Here is a 22203-nt window from a genome sequence, read left to right as displayed (position 1 = left end):
GTCTGGGATCCCACATTCCCCGGGGGCCCTAAGGGAGAGGTGGGGCATACTGATGGTCTTGGGGCAGTGAGGGTGTTTCTTGGGATTTTAAACACCTGATCAGTGAGGGGTGTCCAGCAAGTATGCAAGGTGATGAAGGAAGCCCAGAAGACTTCCCTGTCCTTTGATTTCTGTCATGCTGCCTGATGGTCCACCATCAGACCTGCTTGTGAGGCCTGGCCAGGTTCCCCATTCCCCTATGAGACCTCCCTTTCAAGAGGACATCTCTGAGTGTCACTTGCCTCATTTATGGAATGGGGCTATCAGTGCTTGCCCTGTCCTTACGCAGTTGGAGGGAAGATCTAAGGAGACATATAGACTGTCAAGGGTCATCACATCTAAGGGATTATTCTTGTACAGCTGTCAGTAGCTCCAAGAGAGCAGAGGCCACATTGTCAATGACTGTTTATAAAACAAACAGGAGCACATCTGCTTGAGAGCACAGCACATCCATGTGGCCATATCTTCAGGACTTGAGGGGGTCCATGTGGGCTGAAACAACCCCTGGGCCAGCTCAAGCCACTCTGCCCAGGGCTCTCCCTGATTCCCTGTCTGTGGGCATCCTGCGTCCCCATCCCTGGGCTAGCTTGGGACTTCTTGAGCTGACGCTGGTTAGTGCTAGATACCTTCCTTGCTCTGGGTCCCTGATAGATTCTGACCCACAAGGAGAAGGGGGTGCATCTTTAGCCATCTCCCTCCATCTGAGGCACCTGCCCGCAGCAGTTAGGTAACTCCACACCTCAACCCCGCCCCACTTTATTTTCCAGCCTCTTTCTGCAAAGTCCCTGGCTGCTGTCAACACCTACTTCTTGCCAGGCTGGGAGCAGGTAGAGATTGGGTTCCTCCACTGCCCTCTCATTAGCCCCTAATCCTGCTTATTTCCCACGAGTCTCCTTTCTTTCCCTCATCCCTTTCATGTGAGGCGCCCCAGTTATTTCTAGGGACATCAGAGGCTGGGCAGGGAGAGCCAGGAGGAGCGCCCATTGTGCACACAGCATCATCACTTATAACGCCACCCAATAGAACTTTCTGCAAAGATGGAAATGTTTTGTATCTGGGTTGTCCTAATGAACATATTTGGTAGCCACTAGTCACACAGGAAAATGGTTAATGAGACTGAGGAATTCAAGTGTGAATGGAATTAAATTCAATTTTGATTAATTTTACTTTAAATCACCCCATGTGGGTTGTGGCTACCATATTGGACAGTGCAGGTTTATTATACTTATTGAAGGCTTATTCCACGCCAAACCCCATCCTAAGTACATTGCCTCATTTATTTATTTATTTATTTTTTTAAAGATTTTATTTATTTATTTGACAGAGAGAGACACAGCGAGAGAGGGAACACAAGCAGGGGGAGTGGGAGAGGGAGAAGCAGGCTCGCCGCAGAGCAAGGAGCCCGATGCGGGACTCGATCCCAGGACCCCGGGATCATGACCTGAGCCGAAGGCGACTGCTTAACCAACTGAGCCACCCAGGCGCCCACATTGCCTCATTTAAACCTCAGAACACCCCTAGGGGTGGGTACCATGGTTAAGCCCATTTTATAGACAAGCAAACTGAGGTATAGAGAAGTTAAGTAAACTTAGCCAGAGTTAAGCCCATGCAATTAAGCACTCTGCACTATTAGGTTATCCCACAGTCTCAGCTCCAGGAGCTTCCATCCTAAACAGAGAGAGGACCCAGGCACAGAAGTCACCCCAATGGGATGCAGGTAGCATTTGAGCCAGATTTTCAAGAAAAGAAGGATGGAGACTGGAGTAGAGGAAAGGGCATCCCAGGTGGAGGGAAAGTGCATGGGCAAAGGCATGGAGGTGGGAAAGTGAAGAGCATGTGGAGGGGAATGTTGGGGATACTGCAATAAACCAGATAGATTAGGTCTCTGTTTGCATGGAGCTCACAGTCTCCCATTAGTGGGGCATTTCTTCTGTGCTGAGAGCATTACATCATTATCGGACCATTTGGAGACAGGTAGGGGATCCCCATTTTACAAAGAAATGGAAGATCAGAGAGAGTAAGAAAATTTTCTGAGGCCACGCAGCCAGGAAATGGGGAGCCAAGATTTGAGCCCAAGCCTGTCTGACTCTGGAACCTGCACCAGAACCACAGCCCAGGCCTGTCTTCCCTTGGAGGGTTTAACATTGTGCCTGGAACATAGAAAGTGCTCAATAAATGGTCTAAATCATCATCATGTGTTAGAAAGCCTGGGTCCACACCCCAGGGAGTGTGGAGTGTCTTGAGGCCAGCAAAATTAATTTCCCTCCTTTGAAACAAAGGAGAACCTCCAAGCCACACCCACACTGCATGTCTTCTCCGAGTAAATCCCCAGATTGTGTTTAGCTCCTAGTTTGCCAAACTCTCAGGGGACCATGGCAACACCACAGAAGCAAACAATGGCAGGGAGGCAGACAGGGCCACCCACACCACACCCTGAAACCCCTCCTTTTAGGTGGTTACTAGGAAATGTGAAAAGGCTGCCTCTCAGGCCCCTCGGGCCCCAGGGCGGTCATATTTCTATCCACCCTCCCTTAGATGGGTCATGTCAGAACCAGTTGGGCTAGTACAGAGGGGCCCAGGAGAAGCCTTTCTACAGGGTGAGCAGGGTGAGCGTTGCTGGGAAGAGGCAAGTGGGGAGAGTTCAGAGAGCTGTAAGGTGAGGTGGGGATGGCTTGAAAATAGGAGATGGAAGGGGATTTGGGGGTGCCCCACCAGAGTTGTAACGATGCTCTGGGTAGCACCCTGAGACAATCTACTTTCCATCTTTACTCTTAGGTAGTATTGTCTCCTTCTTAAATTAAAAAAATTTTAAGTGTTATAATTCACATACCATAAATTCACCATCCTTAAAGTACAATTCAGTGATTTTTTTAGTATATTCACAAAGCTGTGCTATCACCACTATCTACTTATAGAATATCTTCATCACCCCCCCCAAAAACCAACCCTTGTACCCATTAGCAGCCATTCCCCATTTCCTGCTCCCCCATTGCAGCCTCTGGCAACTACAAATCTACTTTCTATCTCTATAGATTTCCCTCTTCTGGATATTTCATATCAAGAGGCTCATATAGTCTTTAGTGACTGGCTTCTTTCACTTAGCGTAATGTAGGTGTCTTTTCACAGGTAGTCTTTAATTTCCTTCAACAATACTGTTGGTATTGTGGTTTTCAGTGTACCAATCTTGCACTTCTTTAGTTAGGGTTATACCTGGAGTATTTTACTTTTGGATGCTGATGTAAATGAAATTATTTTCTTAATTTCATTTTTTGAATGTTCCTTATTAATGTATAGAAATGCAACTGATTTTTGTATATTACTCTTGTGTCCTGCAACCTGGCTGAAATTGGTAACTCCAATTTTTTTCTGGTGTATATTCCTCATTCTTTAATTTCCCTTTGGGATCAAAAAACAAAATGAAGTATGATAATGATGATGATGATGTTGAAGGTACTGTTGCCTCTGATGCTGGGCCATGGAGTACCAAGAGCCACTGAGAAGTCAAAACCCTTGCTGGAGGAGACCCCAAAGAACTTTGAGTTGGTGACAAAGCTGCTGGTCAAGTTCATAGGCTCTTCCCTTCCTTCTCTCATTTGCTGCTTATCATAGGAATGGGATGCTATGGTGATAGGAACGTGGGGGAGGAGAGTGAAGGAAGCTGCAAAGTGGGGAGCTTATATACTTTCTGGGACAGGTGCTGGCATATCCCTCTCACAATACCTGAGGCTCCCTAAGGGCATTGAGTGTTCCAAGTTCTTCATACCAGACTGGTCTCTGCTTTTATTGCCATCCTTGGGAAACCTGGAGTGCCCAAGACTACTGTGAGGGAGGCTGAGTCTGGGGGTGACCACAAACAAACCAACCAAGAAGGTGTAATTCCTCTCCCAACGCTGAGCATAATCCCCAAATAGTTCAGAAATGTGTGGAGCTGAAGCCTAGGCCTGGGGGCCTGGGTTTGAATCCTGGCTTAACCTCTAATGTTCTGTGTGATTTTGAGTCTCAGTTTTTTCACCTGTAAACTGGGGCTAATAACATCCTCTTCTTATAAGGCTACTGAGATGGTTAAAAGCCAGTAACCACCCACCGCCTGGCACATGGTAAGTGACCAACTGTGTTGGCTTTTTTTTTTTTGAGTTTATTTACTTTTTTTAGTAATCTCTACACCCAGTGTGGGGCTTGAACTCATGACCCCGAGATTAAGAGTTGCATGCTCCTCCAACTGAGCCAGCCAGTCTTGGATAGTGTTGGCTTTTTTTATTATTATTATTATTATTTTATTATTTTTAGTGTTGGATTCTTTTTTTTTAAAGATTATTTATTTATTTATTTTTATTAGAGAGTGAGCAGGAGAGAAACAGCACGAGAGGGGAGAGGGTCAGAGGGAGAAGCAGGCTCCCCGCTGAGCCGGGAGCCCGATGTGGGACTCGATCCCAGGACCCTGGGATCATGACCTGAGCTGAAGGCAGTCGCTTAACCAAGTGAGCCACCCAGGCGCCCTAGTGTTGGATTTTATAGTTATTGTCAGGCCTACCATCAACTCCAGGACGGGGACACAGTTTGGTGAGCCCATCCTTTCTGGTTCCTTCTCCACTGTTCTATGACTCTCTGACCCTCTACTTGGATCTCTCGCTCTGCTGAGTCATGCTGTTAGGCTCTGCTTTTGGCAGTGCTCCTGGTATGACCTAACCTCTGGGGGTGGATGAGTGAGGGAGACATGTTGATCTGGAGTCAGACATCCTGATTTCCAGTCTTGGCGACATCACTGAGCAAATGAGTGCGTCTCCGAGCCTTACTTTCCTCCCCTATATAACCAGGATGACTGTATTTATTTGACAAGGTTGCCATGAAGATCAAACAAGATAGCACAAGAGTAGCAGGCCTACATAGGTGCTCAGTAAATGGTATCTATTATTTTTGCAAGGCTTTCTTGAACATCTGGGGAGGCTGGTGGGGAAGAGGAGACAGACGACGACTCTCCTGCATGATTAGCACTGGCCCTGTTGTCCCAAGGGCATGGAGACAAGACTCTAAATCTGCTAGTACTGGGGAGGGGGAGGTTGACTAGGGAAAGAGGGCCCTGGGAGCCTTGAGGGTGCACAGAACAAGACTGGGAAGGGCGTCCTAGACTGAGGGCACAGCATGAATAAAAGCAGGGAGGCAGGAAGGAGTCTGAGGAATTGGTGAGTTCAGGTCGTTGGGTGAAGCCACAATGGGGGTGTCATAGGCAGGTCACAGAGGGCCTTATAAGCAACCAATGAAAACCGAACTTTCCCGGGAGGAATTGAGGTGCCAGTGAAGGGCTCACACAGGAAGTGATGATCAGATTTTCATTTCAGAAAGGCTTTTTCTGGCTGCCCTGTGGAGTCTCCTGGGAGGCGGGAGGAACGGGCACACGGAGACTGACCCATGGACTCTTTTCTAATAATCCAAGCAAGATATGACTGAGGCCCTGACTAGGGTGGCAGACATGGGAAGGAAGATGGAGTCCACAGGGATTTAGAGAGAAAACCAGTAAGGGGCAGAACCAGGATCTGAACCCAGGTGGGACCACCTCTTTCTGCTGCTCCGGATGGGCCCACGAACAGCCTGGGCCCAGTGAACTTCCCCTCAACCCGCCTGCAAAACCACCCTTCACGAGCCTGAGAGCTGGACGCTGAGGAGTCCTGTTCGGGCTTCCACCACAGGGAAAGAGGCGCACTTGGCCCAACACCACCCTCTGGTGGCTGAGCACGGAGGTCACCGACGTAAGCTGAGCACCAACCTGCCCAAGCCTGTTGCAGCCGCCTCCTCTCTGAAGTCACCAAGCCTGAAGCCTGCCCACCCAATGAGCTCATGTAGCACCTGGGCTGTCTGGATAGATGAAGCCCGCTTCACGTCTTACCTTCCCCCGCTTATGTTGGGTGACCTGACAAGTCACTTCCTGCCCTGGGCCTCACTCTCCTTTTCAGTAAACAGGGGGTGATGCTTCCGGCATCAGCTTGGGCCTGGCACGTGGACTGGAGCCGGCACTGTCCCATCCCACAGAGAGGCAGCTTCCTCAGACTCTGGCCAGTGCCACTCTCTGCCCCAGGCTGGCCCTCCCTGCCCCATTGACCCTGTCCTACCCCAAAAGGCAGGGCAGGGCAGGGGCACTGCTGGTGGCTAATCTGGGTGCTGCCGGCTTCACCCCTGCCGTGAGACACTAAGCCCTTGGCCGCCGCACTCCCTCTCACTGAGTGGGAGTGAGACGCCTTGGCGTCCTCACTAGACTCCCCGCCTGCTTCAGGGTCGCACGGAAGGGGCTGTGTACAAACTGTGGTGTGCCGTGCCCTGAGGCCCTGGTAAAGACTTGCTGGAGTGCTTGGGAAGCCGTGATTGTCCCTCACTGGTGTCCCTTCCGGCCTGGGTTCTTGGAAGGTGAGCTGAACTGAGGTAGAGATTTGGGGGGCAGGGGAGACTTCCCAACTGCCCTCAAAAAACCCTATAGTTACCCCCCACCACCACCACCCCCAGCTTATTTCCCTGCTTCCCCTGGAAGATTGTTAAGATTCCAGTTAGGAGATCCGCCCTGGGAAGGGCAGGCCCTGCCTCCACTCCTCGGGACAGGGAAGGCCTGGCTATTTCCAACCAGCTCATTTTGAGTAAGAACTTTGATCCATGGCTTCCTGCCAAGATTTTGCTATTCTTTCCTGACAAACAACAAATCTCTGTTTTGTAACCTCCATTATGAAATGATCGTATTAACAACTACCTAATGTGTACACAGTCATTCACAAAGAAATAGCAAACATCAGTGACCCATTACCAGCATCACCCAAGGGCCCTTCTGGCTTTCCTGTGGCTTCAGACACCCCGCAGCTGCCCTCATTCCATTCTTCCGTCTGGAAGGCTCGCTCACACCTCCAGCTCTCCCTTCAGGGGTCCCTGCCTCGGGCAAAGCACGTCTGCTCCCCCATCAGGTTTTTTGTTTTTGTTTTTCTTTGCTGGATACTCCCCCCGAATTTGGCTCCTGCCTTACCGAGCCGCCCACTTGGTAAAAGCCATCAGAATCACTTGGGCCTCCCTTAGTACAGGCAAGCTTCCTGCCAGCAGACTGGGGTAAGCCCAGCACACCCAGTGTCCCCAGGGCCTGCAGTGCCTGGTACTGGGCACTCAATAAACACTGATGAATGAATGAAAGGAAGAAACAAACTGCAGGTGAGCCAGCCCCTCTCTGGGCTACTTCCTTTTTTTTTTTTTAAGATTTATTTATTTATTTGACAGAAAGAGACACAAGGGAACACAAGCAGGGGGAGTGGGAGAGGGAGAAGCAGGCTTCCCGCGGAGAAGGGAGCCCGACATGGGGCTTGATCCCAGAACCCTGGGACCATGACTTGAGCCTAAGGCAGACACTTAACGACTGAGCCACCCAGGCGCCGCCCCCCCCCCCCGCCTGTTTTTTTGGTAAAGAAGCGATGGCTTCGAGTCAGGGACGGAGTTGTTGAGGATATGTCCCCTGTCCACCTTGCCGGACAGAAGATCCTGTCCTCACTTCTGAAGGTGACCACTGTACTCACAGCTTCACATGCGGTGCACTCTGCCAGCTCTGGGGTTCAAGGTCACTGGTGCCCACACCCGACCCCTGAGCCCTCCGTTACTTGCCACTCCCTGGGCAGCCCATATTTGTGTAAATTAAACCCTTGTGCACGGTGGGGACCAATCTGCTACTTGCAAGGAAGCCAGAGGAGGCTGTGCTGATTGTGGGAATTTGGCTGTGGGTGTTGGAAAAGCAAGGATGAGGGTTCAAATCTGTGAACCCCTTGTTTTTAGTCCGGGGATGTAAGGCTGAAGTGAGGCATTGTGAACCTCCACACCCCCACCCCGGTCATGACAACGGGTGGGCCCAGGGAAACCTGACCTGCGGCCCTTACAACCCCAGCCAGCCGTGCCCTCTCTAGCCTGTGCAGCAGGAAGATGGCTCTGGAACGCCCAAGTGCCTCTGGGTCTGCGGAGGGCGGCCGCGGCGTGCAGTGGGGTGGTGGGAGAGCCCGTTGCAGCGGGGAGGCAGAAGCAGCCCTTGGACATGAGGATGTCCGGTGATTTTCACCTGGCAGCCCCAGGCTGTCTCCTTGGTGCGGGCAGGGCCGTTTTTTTCTCGCCAAACTCCTCAAACACTGTTGGACCAGCCACGCCTCCATGCACTGGCTTTCAAATCGTGTTTCCTCCCGTTAGTTTGCTTTCTGTAGCAGCAGAGGCCCTGTTCAGACTGTGTGCTGGACCATGGGTGACGCAGCCTGCCACAGGTGGAGGGCCGGGGGCCCCGAGGACCTCGCATAGCTCACCTGAAGACCCCCACCTTCCCAAGCCTCATTGTTTTCTTGCCTGGGAAGAACAGGCCATGGGAAACCAGGAAAGCTATTAACTGGGGAAAAAAATGAAATCACAGAATCTGAGAGCAAGAAAGGGGCCTGAGCCGGCTTCTTATTTGTAAAGCACGTGGATGTCAGTGTTTGCTGAGGCTTCCTGCGTCTGGTAAAGGTCTTGGCGGCCAGGATGCTAATGCTTTGCACCAAGGACCCCTCTCACAGGGACATCTGACCACTGAGCAGCTGCACTGGCTCATTCTGGGCCAGGTCTGCTCTGTTGGGGGCAGCTCATCTAGCAGAGCGGACAGTGGTCCTGGCTGTGGGCTGCGGGCACCAGGAGAGCCAGTCTTTGGGAAACAGAAGCCATTACCGGCCAGCTACTGAGTTGCATTTGGGGTGGGGTGGTGGGGATTTGGCAGCCAACATTTAGCTGTCCCTCTAGTGAGACACAAAGATGGAGGAAAAGCTCGATGGTTCTCCAAGAAGAAAATCAGAGTCTAGGATAAGCACACTGGGATGACAGCTCCACCCCAGCTCGTTCTACTTTATTCCAGCATGTTCCACTTCACTCCAGCTCTACAGTCCTGGTCCTTACTCAGAGCCAGAAAGAACCCAAGCTGAATGTCAGCTGGATCACGGCAGGTGGGGAGGGGGAGGCCGGGGTCGCTGAGAATTCCGAGAGACTCGGTCTTCACCCATGTAGCTCTGTGTGACCGAGCATGGCTTTTCCTCCCGATGGTTATCCCTGCTGGGCCTCATGCTCCGTTTCTGATCTTCCCTCCAAAGGCAGGAGGACAGCTCCAAAGGGCCCTGGTGCCCTCCCAGAACCAAGACCCTCAGTTCTACCATCCAGCTGGCCCCATTTTTCCACTCGGCCACATCCAGCTGGCCCTGTCCACCCCTGCTGAGCCCCCACGTGCAGAGATGGAGCCTTCTCTGCTCTTCAGACTTGACGCTATGCTCCCTGCATGGCCTGGGGCTCATGCACACACCCCCAGACCAGATCACTAGGTGTGGATGAGTCCCGGGACTGGTGGACTTTGTCAGGAGTGACAGAAGCTTCTATGGGCGGGACACTTCCTTGGTGGACCCTGGCTCATCCTCAGTCTCTGCAAACAGGGGATCAGGTGTCTGTCTGAATCCCCAGTGTGGCCATGCACTGGATGTCCCCTTTCCTGCTCTGCCCCTGTGCCTGGTGGGCCCCACAAGGAGCTGAGATGGTGACACAGGGTGGTGGCTCCTCCAAACACCACCCCACCTGGGAGGGCAAGGGACAGGGAGGGGACTGCTAAGGGCTGGAAGAGCCCAGGCACAGAGGCAGCTGGGGTCTTCACTGCGCTGGGGATGGTCTCCTCGCCTCGAAACCTTGAATCTTCTCCTCGGAGGCCTTGTCTGGGAGCAACACCTCCACAGTGTAGCTGACCTTCTTGGTGTGCATCAGGCTGTAGGTGTTGTCGAAGCGCAGGACATCTGCAAGGGTGGAGAAGTCGTCCCTCAAAACCAGCCTGACATATCTGCACACCTGGTGCCCTTGGCAATGGGCCCAGGACTGTGGGTGGTGCTGGAGGGTCAGCCACTGCCCCGCCCCCCCAGTGCCCACTGCTCAAGCCATCTCCTTATGCTAACTAAGGGAATAATAACCACGGGCATGCACCAGCCCCTTCTATGTGCCAGGTGTCACATCTGCGCCCCCAGCTCTCCAAATCCTCAAAGTAGCCCCACGGAAGGAACTATCATCCCCATTTTAAGGATGAGGAAGCTGAGGCCTACAGAGGTTGAGAGGACTTTCTGTTGAGTACAGAGCAAGGGAAGGGAGGGACTAGGATTCCCTTATCCTGATGCTCCAACCGAGAGAGGAGCTCTGCTCTCCCCATAAGAGAAGGCTGAGCTCCATAAGCCACTTTCCCATCATGCCTTTTAAAGAAGGCATTTCCTTAGATGCGAAGGTGCAAAGTGAACTCTGGGATGTGATGAGTCATCCAGATTTCTCGGTCTCCACCCTTCTAATTCTCCCTCTCCACAAAGGTGAACTAGATATGGATTAACCAAAGCATTAGTAAAACTCGTGCTCCTCAACCCTGGGTTCCCCTTCTCCTAGCTCTGTTCCCGACAGAGGCGGAAGGTCAGTGCTGCTCCCGGGGAACATTGCTTCTGGTAAGACTGACCTAACTGCATCTGGCTTGGGTGGCCTGAGAATGAAGGATAAACACATGGAAGAATCATCTCTTTGGGATTCCCACAGTGGGACTGCCTATGCACCTGGGCAGCCGGGGACCCCCGAAGGGTAGCCCATGGCTGTTTACTTACCTGTCCCTCAGCCTGTTGAGTGCTGTGTAAGGGCTTCCCAGGAGCTGAGTCCATGGCTTTGGGCTGTGGATCCCACTCTCTAAAATGCCTCTCTGCCCTTGTACGCATATCCAGGGGCCACTCACCAGATCTAACGTCCTGAAGCCAATTCCCCTGGCCACCACGGGATCTAGTAGCTCGCATAGACCCCCACACCCTCCCTGAGAGCTGGAAATAGAGGGCAAGCAGGACAGCCTGGCAAGATGTTATCAGCTCATTTCGCTGCCATAAGGAGGAAAACGACTCCAGGGAATCCTACAGCTCTTACAGACGCCGGCCTTGAGGCAGGTGAGGCTCCCGTCCTCAGGGACCACGTGGGCTTTGTAGCGCTGGATGGGCAGCACCTCCACCAGCTCCCCTGCCCGCTGCCACTCGCTCATCTTGGTCTTCAGGAAAACCCCGAAGCCGATGTCTGCCCCTTCTGATGCGAATTGCCACCTGCAGGAGACAAGGCCCCACTGATGCCACCTGCCCGGGCTCCGGGCCCCTCCCGGCTGTGCCCAGGGCTGCCGTGGCCGCCTACCTGAGCACACAGCCCGGGAACAGGATTTCGTTCTCCAGCTGCATGAAGGAGCCTCGGGCCACGGTCACCGTGTGCTCATAATTCATCCTCACCTGGTTGCGCAGGTAGTAGTTCTTGGGCACGTTGCCCCCATATTTGATCTGTGGGTGAGGGCTGGTGAGCGAGCACTACCCCATGGTCATCACCCCTCCCTCCGACTCCTCTGGGCACCCTGTACCTTGGTCAGGCACTTGGGGTTGCCATCAGGGTCAGTCATGGTCCCCCCAAACTCCACAGGCAGCTGGTCAGGGCTGATGAACTTGGGCAGCTCCTGCTTCCAGTTGCCTATGGGAGCAAGGTTTCGGGGGGCGGTGGGGGGGGGGCTTAACAGAGAGCAGAGAAGCCACACCCAGGGAGGAAACCTGATATGTCTTTGGCTTGCTCCCTTGAGCACCTACTCCTGAAAGCACCCAAATGCTTTATGTGGCCACCCAGGCTGGGGTCTAGGGCCCGAAGCATTGTCAGAGTGTGCAAAGACCAGTGGGGGTCAGGCCAAGGTCAGTGCCTGAGTAAAGAGGACGAGCCAGGGAGAAATGGGGACTTTCACGTTGACCTCTACTTGCCCAGGCAGAGATGGGCCCAACCAGGAAGCCAAGTCACTCACCTCCGAGAATCACTATCTTCCTTTGCGTTTCCTCACTCATGAACAACTTGACCAAGTTAAAGGCCACGGGGAACAGCTTGGGGGCTGAAACACATGAAACTCCTTTGGGAAGCTGGCTTAGAGAGGACTTGGAGGTATAGTCATGGCCAGGGCCCTGGGCTGGACAAGAGTTGGACAGATCTAGATTCTGCTACTTCCTGCTGTGTGACCTTCAGCTAGTTACTCACCCTCTCTGAGTCTTAGTGTTGTTAACTATAAAACGGAGATAAATTAAACAATGTATGCATAACACTTGGCACAGCTCCTGGCTCTCAATAAATGGTTGCCCCCCCACCTCGTTGTAGGGTGTCAGTAATGTGGATTTCCCTATGGTGCCTCTTTTTTTTTTTTTAAGATTTTATTTATTTATTTGACAGAGAGAGAGAGAGAGCACAAGTAGGCAGAGAGGCAGGCAGAGGAGAGGGAGAAGCAAGCTCTCCGCTGAGCAGGGAGCCCGACATGGGGCTCGACCCCAGGACTCTGGGATCATGACCTGAGCCGAAGGCAGCCGCTTAACCGACTGAGCCACCCAGGCGCCCCTATGGTGCCTCTTCTTGTCCACACTCACAGGTTTCCCAAGTTGTCTTGGAATTTTCTTGGGTGCAAGTAGATGGGGCATCTGTATTAGACCTCATGTCCCACCTGAATTGCTCACACTGACTGGGTGCTTTCTGTGGGCTCTTCCTCCACAGACTGTCTCATTTAACCTCGTGGCGGTCTTATAGGGAAGGTGTCACTGCATTCCTATTTTACAGACTGGGAAAACTGAGGCTTAGTAAGGTTAAGTAGACTTGCTCACAATCACAGAGCTAGCTAGACTGGAAAGCAGATCATTTGACCCTAGAGCACACATGGTGTTCCCTTCACTGTATAACCGTCACAGATAGGGACCATTCCCTCTCAAAGCATGTCTATCAGCCAGTGTGGTCCATGAACGATCTGTTACCATTCCACACCGAGAAAAGTAAAGAAAATAACAGATCACTTTTAGAAGCTTATAACTTATTTGGCATTTGCTGCAACATACCAGAGCAGATTTTGTATATTCCAAAAGTATCGGTCTATGAAGGACTGGCTGAAAAAACAAAAAACAAACAAAACCCCCTGATCTTCACAGAGGATGGCTTGAGAGGCCCTACACGGGGTGATTTACCCACTGACCCCCCCATCCCCCACTCCTCCTCCCCCAAGCGGTCATCCCCATCACGGGCTCACCTCGAATGACAATCAAATTCTTCAGCGTCTCAGGGTAATTTGCTTCCAGGATGGCAAAAAACTGTGGCAAGACGAGTCTGGTCAAGGTCATGCTTCAACACATTCTACGCCTGGATTTGGGGGCCTTTAATGCTGCTGAGACAAGAGCCCCTGCCACCCCCTGGCCATCCACCTTCCCCATGAGATGCACTTCATCCCCTGTGATGCTCTTGTTCCTCTTTCTCCTTGGAGGTGGGGGGGACTGCAGGCCAGCTTCACTGGCTGCTCTGGGGGCCCCTGGGGGGGGTGATCCTCCTCCATGGACCAGAAGTGGCTCCCTATTGGCCTCCAGCCAGCCGCCTACCTCACCTGCTGGTAGACCTCAACAGCTGGCTTCCACAGGTGTTTCAGGCTGAGCCCCTCCATGTCAAACACCATCAGCACCGTCTCAATCTTCCTGCCCAGCTACATGGGACAGGACAATGATAGATGTCACACAACAACTCCGGCCAGGGGGTCCCGGCCGGGGAGACCATGCACTGCTCCCACCTTCCTGCTACCCCCACCCCCAACTGCCCACAGGGTCTTCCAAACAGATCGAGCCCACCTAGGGTCTAAGAAGATGCTGCATCTGAGCCCCGGCACAGTGGCCCCTTATCACACTGTTTGCTCAACACGATTGGCCGGAATTTAGTTAACTGTGGCACTGAAGACCTCACTCGTTGCCCGTCGGGCATCTCCCTGTACAACAGTACGCTGTGTTAGTCAGCGTCTGGGTCCGGCAGTGTGTCAGGCTGTGGCAGGCTGTGCTGCCAGGCTGTGCGGCCTTGGTGGGGTTTTAACTGCTCTGAGCCTTATTTTCTCCCTCTGTGAAATGGGGATAATTCCAGGTTCTGACAGAATTTCCCGGAGGATTCAGTGAGATGAGAAAGAGCCCAGTGCCTGACACGAGCTGGCCCCTGGTAAATGTCAGCAGATGTTATTACTGGTATCGTCATCACCACAATTACCAGCTCTGATTGGAAATGTACACGAAGTAGAAGACCCTGTTGTGACCCCATAAAATCAGCCATCTTGTTCGAGACACACACATCTATTCGGACCAGGCACTGTTTGCAAGTCTCTCACGCTTGCCACAAATCTCTGTGCCAAGGGTCTATTTGGTGTCCAGCACCGTGACAGACACTGGGGACGCAGGCCCTGTCCTCGCCATCAAGCAGGTCATCCTAAAGTGACACAAGAGCTCCCCCTCCCCCCAGAGGTCTTCTTAGACTCATGGAGACACTTAGATTCACAAAACCAACAGACCACACTTGGCAATAGATTCATGCTGAAGGGTATGGACCAGGAAACACAGAGTCAGAGCAAAGAGAAGATCTGTACAGGCGGGTGTGGGTCCCTCCTGGCTTGGAAAGCCTATGCCCCACAGAACTCCATATTTTTTTTGGTAGCAATTCCATATTAGCTTCTGGGGACACACGACGGATGTGCCAAGTTTCAAGTCACTGCTCTCAGGGAAGCCAACAGTGATGGCTCCCCCATCAGGTTATGGTTGTGCAGTGTCAAACTGGGGACATCTTTTCCATAAGCAAGCTGACCATCCACTGTTCCCAGGGTTCCTGGGGAACAGAGCCATAGCGTTAACTGAACCCAGGGTCAACATCTCACCCAAGGTCAGAGAGGAAAGGGATTTGGTGATCCTTGGCCCTCACCAGCAGAGAGTATCACGCACATGTTAGATGCTCAGAGATGGGTGACTGCAGGAGAAGCCATGTCCCACCAAAGCCCAGAGTGCTGAGGCCTGGGGAGAAGCGGAGGCAGCATGCCTTTCCCACCTGGTCGCCACCTTGGTGCCACCCTTTAGACAGATCAGGTCCACAGTGCACTTCCCATCCTGGACCCAGTCACGTACCTTCTGACTCTGCAGCTCACACTCCCGCAGAAGCAGCTCACAGACCCTGATGCGCTTCCGGATCAGCTCCTGCTTGGAGGCTGACAGGAGAAGACCCTTGGGGTCAAGGGTCCCAATGATGTCGAACCACACGGGGCAGCCTTCATAGTCATAGCCACTCAGACCACCGGAGTCGTACAGCTGGATCACCTGGGCATGGGGATGAAGTCCTGACTCAAAGCAGCCTATCAGCCATCAGATGGCTGGATGTTGGGGGCACGTATGAAGGGCATCTGATGGTCTGTGGGGGATGCTGCATGGGGCTCACCTCTGAGGGTTGCCACGAGAGGATATTGTCCAGGTCCTGTTGCTTCCGGAACTCCATGTGCTGTGGAGAAATGGCAGGACCTGAAGACTGCCTACCACAAACACCTTGAAGGCACCTGGGGGCATCGGGCCAGGTCCCTCTGCCTACAACGCCCAAGACCCTGCCAGAGCACCTGCAGGCTCTTCTGACCTAGAACTAGAGGTGGCAATGCCAGGAGGGCTGTGGGGGACCCAGGTCTGATGCAGAAAGGGATCCAAGGAGGAGGGAGGAAACACAGAACAGGACAGGGCAAGAGTTCTTACTCTTTGTCACTGATCCCTGGGGTACAATGTGTGGGAGGCAGGACACTCCTGAGAATGGGGCCTCACCTTCCGGAGCATGTCCTCAGATTTCTGCAGGTCAAATTTCCGAGCTGCAAAAAGAGCCAAAGTAAGAGGAGGCTTGAGGCTGGATCTTGAACTCGCAGTTCTCTGAAAACTCATGAGGAAATACGAGGGTGCCTGAGTCTTCCATGACACCCCAAGAATACATTGGGGGTCTGGACATTTTTTATCATTTCATTTTTCCTTTTTAAGAAATATTTATTTATTTATTTTGAAGAGAGAGAGGGAGCACAGAGGGGTGGGGCAAAGGGAGAGTGAGAGAGAGAGAATCTCAAGCCAACTCCCTGCTGAGTGCAGAGCCCCACTCGGGGCTCAATCTCAAGACCCTGAGATCATGACCTGAGCCAAAATCAAGAGCTGGCCACTCAACCGACTGAGCCACCCAGGCGTTCCTGGACATTTTTTAAAAAGCAAGAATCCTTAATCCTCTAGAAGACTTTGGAAGCCCTTGATTTCAGTATCCAAGCCTTTTTAAACCGTTCATTCCAGGGGTGCCTGGGTGGCTCAGTTGTTAAGCATCTGCCTTCAGCTCAGGTCATGATCCCGGAGTTCTGGGATCGAGCCCCGCATTGGGCTCCCTGCCCAGAGTTCTGGGATCGAGCCCCGCATTGGGCTCCCTGCCCTGAGGGAAGCCTGCTTCTCCCTCTCCCACTCCCCCTACTTGTATTCCTTCTCTCGCTATCTCTCTCTGTCAAATAAATAAATAAAATCTTTTAAAAAATAAAAATAAACTGTTCATTCCAGAGGCCGATCTGGCCTGTAATATTTGATGTCCCCAAAGAGGCACAGACCCTCTTGGTGTTAGGGGTAGTGAGGAGCATAGGCTTTGGAATCAAACAGACTTGGGTTTAAATTCTAGTTTTGTCCTTTTATTTGCTGTGCAACTTTGAGCAACTCACCTACCTTCTCTAAGTCTTGGTTTTTTAATCTGTTAAATAGGAATAATATATTCTTCAGTTATTCAAAGGATGACATGAGATAAAGCACATAAAATGCTTGACACATTACCTGGCTCCCAGGAACTTCTCAGTAAATGGTTAACTATTGTTGTGATTACTTATTTTGAAGAAATAAATTCACTTTAATTGAAAATGTGATGCTTTATTTTAAAAATGAACCCCTTCTAGTCTTTATAGACTAGATTACTTTTTTTTCTCATAATATTGGCAAGGGTCTCTAGTTCTGTTTAAACTATGATGTTGCTTAACATCATCCCTTTCTTATTCCCGATTTTAAAGAAAATGCATCTAAAACTTCTTCTTTTTTTTTTTTTTTGAGATTTTACTTTTTTATTTGAGAGAGAGAGAGCATGAGCAGGGGGAGCAGCAGAGGGAGAGGGAGAAGCAAGCTCCCCGCTGAGCAGGGAACCCGATGTGGGGCTCGATCCCAGGACCCTGAGATCATGACCTGAGCCGAAGGTAGATGCTTAAGTGACTGAGCCACCCAGGCACCCCTTTTATTTTGTTTTTGTCTTATGAATAGGATTTGAGCCTTTTCAAATGCTTTTCCTGCATTGAGATAGCCACATAATTTCTCATTTTTAATTCTATTAATGTGTTCAATTGCACTGATAGATTGTCTGATGTTGAATTCTTCCTGCATACCTAAGATAAACTCCTGCTGATCGTGCTGTGTAATTTTAATACCTTATTGGATTCTATTACGTAGTGTTTCCCTTAGACTTCCTTACATCTACATTAACAAGTGAAACAAGCCCAGAATTTTCTTTTATTGTCCTGATCTCATTTTGGAATCAAACTAACCCAAGCCTCATAAAGTAACTTTCACTTTTTAAATTTATTTTATTTTATTTTATTTTTTTAAGATTTTATTTATTTATTTATTTGAGAGAGAGAGAATGAGAAAGAGAGCACATGAGAGGGGAGAGGGTCAGAGGGAGAAGCAGACTCCCTGCCGAGCAGGGAACCCGATGCGGGACTCGATCCTGGGACTCCAAGATCATGACCTAGGCTGAAGGCAGTCGCTTAACCAACTGAGCCACCCAGGCGCCCTTAAATATATTTTAAAGCAACTACAACAATTTGTAAAAGCAGGTATCAGCTAATCTTAAAACTTTGGGAAAATTCATCTGTAAAGCCATTGGAGTTTGAGTTCTGGAAGGAGGGAAGCTTTTTAGTACCATTTATATGTCTTTAATATTTATTGGTCTGTTGGGGCTTTCTATTTTCTTCTTGCTAGATTTTGGCCTTATATGTGTATTATAAGGAATGCACTGATTTCATTGATATTTTCAAATTTGTGCATAATTGTCTATAATGTTCTTTTATTGGTTTCTAAAAAAATCTCTGTGATGTCTAGGAGATTTCCTACTGAGAACCAGGTTGGTTTCTTGTTCTATAGAAAGTGGTCTGGGGACTGTTGATGGACTCATAGTTTTTTTAGTAGCACCTACTATGTGCCCAGCTGGAAGTATGGGGCAGGCACGGACTCTGCCGGCATGGAGCCGTCATCCGAGTGGGAGAGATGGACACAATCGTGAGATGGAGATAAAGAAAACAAAGTGAAGTGACTTGAAGTTGGGGGGGCCCCCTCTGCATCTGGCCTGAGCGGGGAGACTCCAAATTCAGCCCCAGAGACCTCCCTCCCTGTTGCCCAGGTGTTGGGCTAGTGAGGCAGGCAGGGTGGCTACGGAGGTAAAGTTGAAGGGGCCGGGGCCATGTCAGCCTGTCTGCCTCAGCAGAAAGTGGGAGGCATCAGGACACCCTGTCCCCTCTCTCCCAACCTTAGATCCTTCTCACTTCCCGTGACCCAGCAGCCTACAGTGTCTGTGACTTCACTCTTTTCTCAACGACACACCAGGGACCTGAAAAGTTGGTTTTTAAACCCAGAAAGACTCCACAGGAGGAAAGAGGTCTGATGCTGTATCAAGGGGCTTCAAGTCCTCACTCCTTCTTTAGCCCAGGAAAATGACATGGACATAACTTGTTGAAAACAGAATAGAAGCTGCCACAGCCAAGAGAGCCTAGGGAGATGATGACTAAATGTCATGTGGCATCCTGGATGGGATCCTGGAATAGAAAAACTAAGGAGATCTAAACAAAGTGGGGATTTTAGTTAATAACCACATATCAGTGTTGGTTCATGAATAGATGTACCATAAGAATGAAAAATGTTCATGATAGGGGAAACTGGGTGCAGTATATGTGCGGATTTCCTGTATTATCTTCACAGTGCTCTGTAAATCTAAAGCCATTCTAAAAAATAAAGTTTGTAGAAAATACTAATTAAAAAACATAACCAAATAGAACAAACAGAACAGAAGGGTGAGCTTCCTCTGTGTAGGCGCTGTGCACGCCCATGACCTCATGTCAGACTCACAGCATCTTGAAGGTGGGGGACCAGTATTATACCCACTACCCAGAAGAGAAAAGTGAGGCTGAGAGACAATGAGTGATTGATTGCCAGAGGCACACTGCTAGCACACAGCGGAGCTGGGATTCAATCATAGGCTTGCTGGATTCCAAGGACGGCATTATCACCCCACTGTGCGTGCACTTTCCAGCCTGGCTTCTGACTTCTCTCTTGGTTCAAGTTCAAAATCCTTTCCATGGGGTGTGTTGAATTGGAATGAATTCTCCCCCTAGGTTTCTGTTATTCTAATTTTACACTCCTGTGACAATCCTTGGAAGAAACTCCTTCTCTACCTTTAATTGCATCCACTTCCTGAAGTGTTTGCTGGGCACCTGCTCAGTGGCCAGGTTCCCTCAGGGGATGACACAGCCCTGCCTTCAAGGAACTGGAGATAGACCCGTAGGCAAGGTCTGAAGAGTTTATCTGGGGCTATCTGACTCAAGGCCCAGCCAAGCCAGTCATCCTGAGAACTTCCCAGGTGTGAAGTTCACCTCCCACCATATGCCCACACAGTGCCAAGCGTACACCCTCTCATTTAATGCTCACAGCAATCCTTGGGGAGGTGGCCCCATCCCACTTTACAGATGAAGAAACTGAGGCTCAATGGGGTTTTTGTGCCATGCTAATTTGGAGGGGAGTTCAGATTCTAGCCCAAAGCAGGGTGATTCCAAAGCCTATGTTCCCCACTCTATAGTATTTTCTCCGGAAGTCCCACCCACTTTCCTGAAACCCTCCTTCCCTCTCTCCCTCTCGGCACCCCCGACCCCGCCAGTCTCACCTCGGAGCCAGCGCAGGAGGAAATACTCATCAGCATTGGGCAGGGCGGGCAGCAGGTCTTGGAGGTTGTCCCGGAACTGAGGGGGAGATACAAAGGTCAGAGGGGCTCCCATGACCCCTGGGCTCCCAACCCCACCCCGACCCTTCCCGAACTCAGTCTGTCGATCAGTCCTGCCCAGGGACTCTGCAGGCTGGGGACCACAGAGAGAGCAGTGGCTGCCTCGACCTTTTTGCCACCTGGAAATGGAGCACCCCTCAGCCCACCATGGCAGGAAGAGTTGGGTCCTTCTCAAACTTTGGGGGCTCTCTGCCTCCCCAAGATCCTCATTCTATAGGTCTGGGGGGGGGCCCTGCCTTCCCTATTTTGACAAAGATCCCTGGTGAATCAGATGCAGGCAAACAAGAACAATTTAAGAACCTTGCCTTTGATATTGTATCTTGAAGGTCTAGATTTGGAAGCAAGTTGCTTAACCACTCTCAGCCTCAGTTTCCTCATCACAGGGACTAAGGGAGCTGAAAGTAAGCCCTTGGAGGGGTGGGTTTGCAGGGGAACCTGTGAATGGGACTTTAGAATTAGAAGCCAATGCTAGCAAAGCCATGGGAAGCTATCTTAACAGCCATCCACCACACCTCCTTTAGCTTTATAGATGATGTTTAAAATAAGAATGTGTTCGGGGGGTCTGGGTGTCTTGGTCGGCTGAGTGTATGCCTTTGGCTCAGGTCATGATCTCAGGGACCTGGGATGGAGCTCCATGTTTGGGAAGGGCCTGGAATAACTTGAAGGAAAACCTAACTTAACAATGATGCCAAATAGAGAAAGCAGCCTCTGGCTGCATGACCACAGGTTGTCGAAACTAGGCTTAGGAAAAACCTAGAAGGAAATGCTTCTAGGCGTGGTTGTCTAGACCTCTGGGACCATGGGTGACTTCTTTTTCCTACTTTCCTTTTTCTCCCTAGTTTCTAAAACAACTAACATTCATTTCTTTTAAATAACGGAAAAAATAAGAATAAACTCTTTTTACATTGTTTAAAGCTCTTTGACCCACAAGCATCTCCATCATAATTAACCCCCAAAGGCCGGGTGTCCAGTCCCTCCCATGAGCCTAGTGTCCGGGGCTCCCCTGAGGCCTTTGCCAGTGGGGAGAGAGAGAGCTAAGCAGGGGACTCCCTCTCCTCCTTCACTTGGGGACCCCTCCTTCAGCTCAGGACCCTCTACTCCTGGAACCTCTTCCTATACCTGGGAATTCACCCAGGGCCCCCCATTCTTCACCTGGGACCCTTCTCTCCTTCACTAAGAACTCATCCAGGGTCCCCCTCCTTCATCAGGGGTCCTCATTCCTCCCTGGAGGACCCTCCCCAGGGTAGGAGCCATTCTCCACAAGTCTAAAGCCCGCCGTTCGTGGGCCCAAAGTGTGAGCCAGGGCCGTCACCTCCCTCCCCTAAACTGAAGTCACAGTTTCCAGGCCCTGCCATCTCCAAATCAGATTAATGTTGTAGCCCCTAAGACCTGAATATGCACCCCCTTCCCCAGGGCATGACACTCTCAGCTGCAGCCTAAAGGACTGTCTTGAAATCACCAAACCGCCTCCAGTCCCCTTTAACGGAAACACTGACAACAGGGAGAAGGCTTGGGCCCTGGGGAGTCTAAAACCACAAAGAGAAGCCAAACAAACAAATGTTGCAATCAGAGCAGGAGACCTACTAGTCTGTCTGCCCAAGGCTGCCCAGAGGGATGGCAGCATCACCCTACCCCCACAACCAGGGGACAAGGGCCAGGGCTCTGTGGCCCCGAGAGAGCAGGATCCGAAAGCAGGATTCCGCCCCAGTGTAGCCCAGAGAAGGGCTCAAGTCCCGTGTCCCGTATATGTCTGCCTCAGCCACTGTGCCCAGTGGAGGGCGAGCTGGATAGAGACACCCTCAAGGGTCTCTTTCCATCCAAACAGTGGGGGCTTCAGCCCCGGTGGGCAGCGTCAGGCAGCTCCCCGAGCCTCCCCCCCTTGACCCCCCTCCCCCCGAGCCCCTCACCCTGGCCAACGCCTCCTGCTGCTGGGGGCTCAAGTCCCCGATTCGGCCGCTCATGGTGCCCGCGGGCGCAGGGGTCGCGGGGTGCAGATGTGCCAGGAGTCTGCCCGCCGCCACCCGGCCTCGCAGCCGCCGCCTGGTTTTATCTGTTGGCCCCGCCCCAAAGGGGACAGCGCCAGCCCTGCCCCGCCCCGAAGGGTTCTTGCCTCCCCTCCCGGTGCTTTGCGGGCGGTGGCCAGGAGGCACCCTACCCGGGGCAGGGAGGCGATCCGCTCCGGAGAGGTCCCGGAGCACGGACTCGAGGGGAGGGCAGCAGGCGTTG

General features: G+C 51.5%; 1 protein-coding gene across 3 annotated transcripts; it reads right to left on the bottom strand.

Moving 5' to 3' along the window:
- Positions 1-7425: 7425 nt before the first annotated feature.
- Positions 7426-22003, bottom strand: LOC110592565 (SEC14-like protein 4). 3 transcript variants are annotated; one of them, XM_021703606.2, is made up of 12 exons: positions 21885-22003; positions 19861-19936; positions 15696-15739; positions 15328-15387; positions 15021-15209; positions 13478-13573; positions 13130-13190; positions 11876-11959; positions 11450-11556; positions 11233-11372; positions 10978-11147; positions 7426-9833 (listed from the first exon to the last, which is right to left on the bottom strand). In XM_021703606.2, exons 1-12 carry the CDS (start codon positions 21936-21938, stop codon positions 9694-9696), a joined length of 1221 nt encoding a protein of 406 aa, XP_021559281.1. In that variant the 5' UTR covers positions 21939-22003; the 3' UTR covers positions 7426-9693. The 3 variants fall into 3 exon arrangements, with proteins under 3 accessions (XP_021559281.1, XP_021559280.1, XP_044777158.1); XM_021703605.2 differs by having other exon boundaries at positions 9617-9833; positions 11876-12034; positions 21885-21985; XM_044921223.1 differs by lacking the exons at positions 15021-15209; positions 15328-15387 and having other exon boundaries at positions 9617-9833; positions 21885-21985.
- Between the last annotated feature and the right edge of the window lie 200 nt (positions 22004-22203).

The sequence above is a fragment of the Neomonachus schauinslandi genome, chromosome 14 (genome assembly GCF_002201575.2).
Source record: "Neomonachus schauinslandi chromosome 14, ASM220157v2, whole genome shotgun sequence".
Taxonomy (NCBI): domain Eukaryota; kingdom Metazoa; phylum Chordata; class Mammalia; order Carnivora; family Phocidae; genus Neomonachus; species Neomonachus schauinslandi.
Note: the sequence above shows the minus strand (reverse complement) of the source record. Positions and strands in the feature narration are given on the sequence as shown.

Coding starts and splice junctions, on each gene's coding strand:
- LOC110592565 (XM_021703605.2), bottom strand. CDS start 21,938: ATGAGCGGCCGAATCGGGGACTTGAGCCCCCAGCAGCAGGAGGCGTTG. Junction 19,937..21,884: donor AGCAGGAGGCGTTGGCCAGG/GTGAGGGGCTCG, acceptor TCTCCCCCTCAG/TTCCGGGACAACCTCCAAGA. Junction 13,191..13,477: donor CTGTTGAGGTCTACCAGCAG/GTGAGGTAGGCG, acceptor GTCTTGCCACAG/TTTTTTGCCATCCTGGAAGC.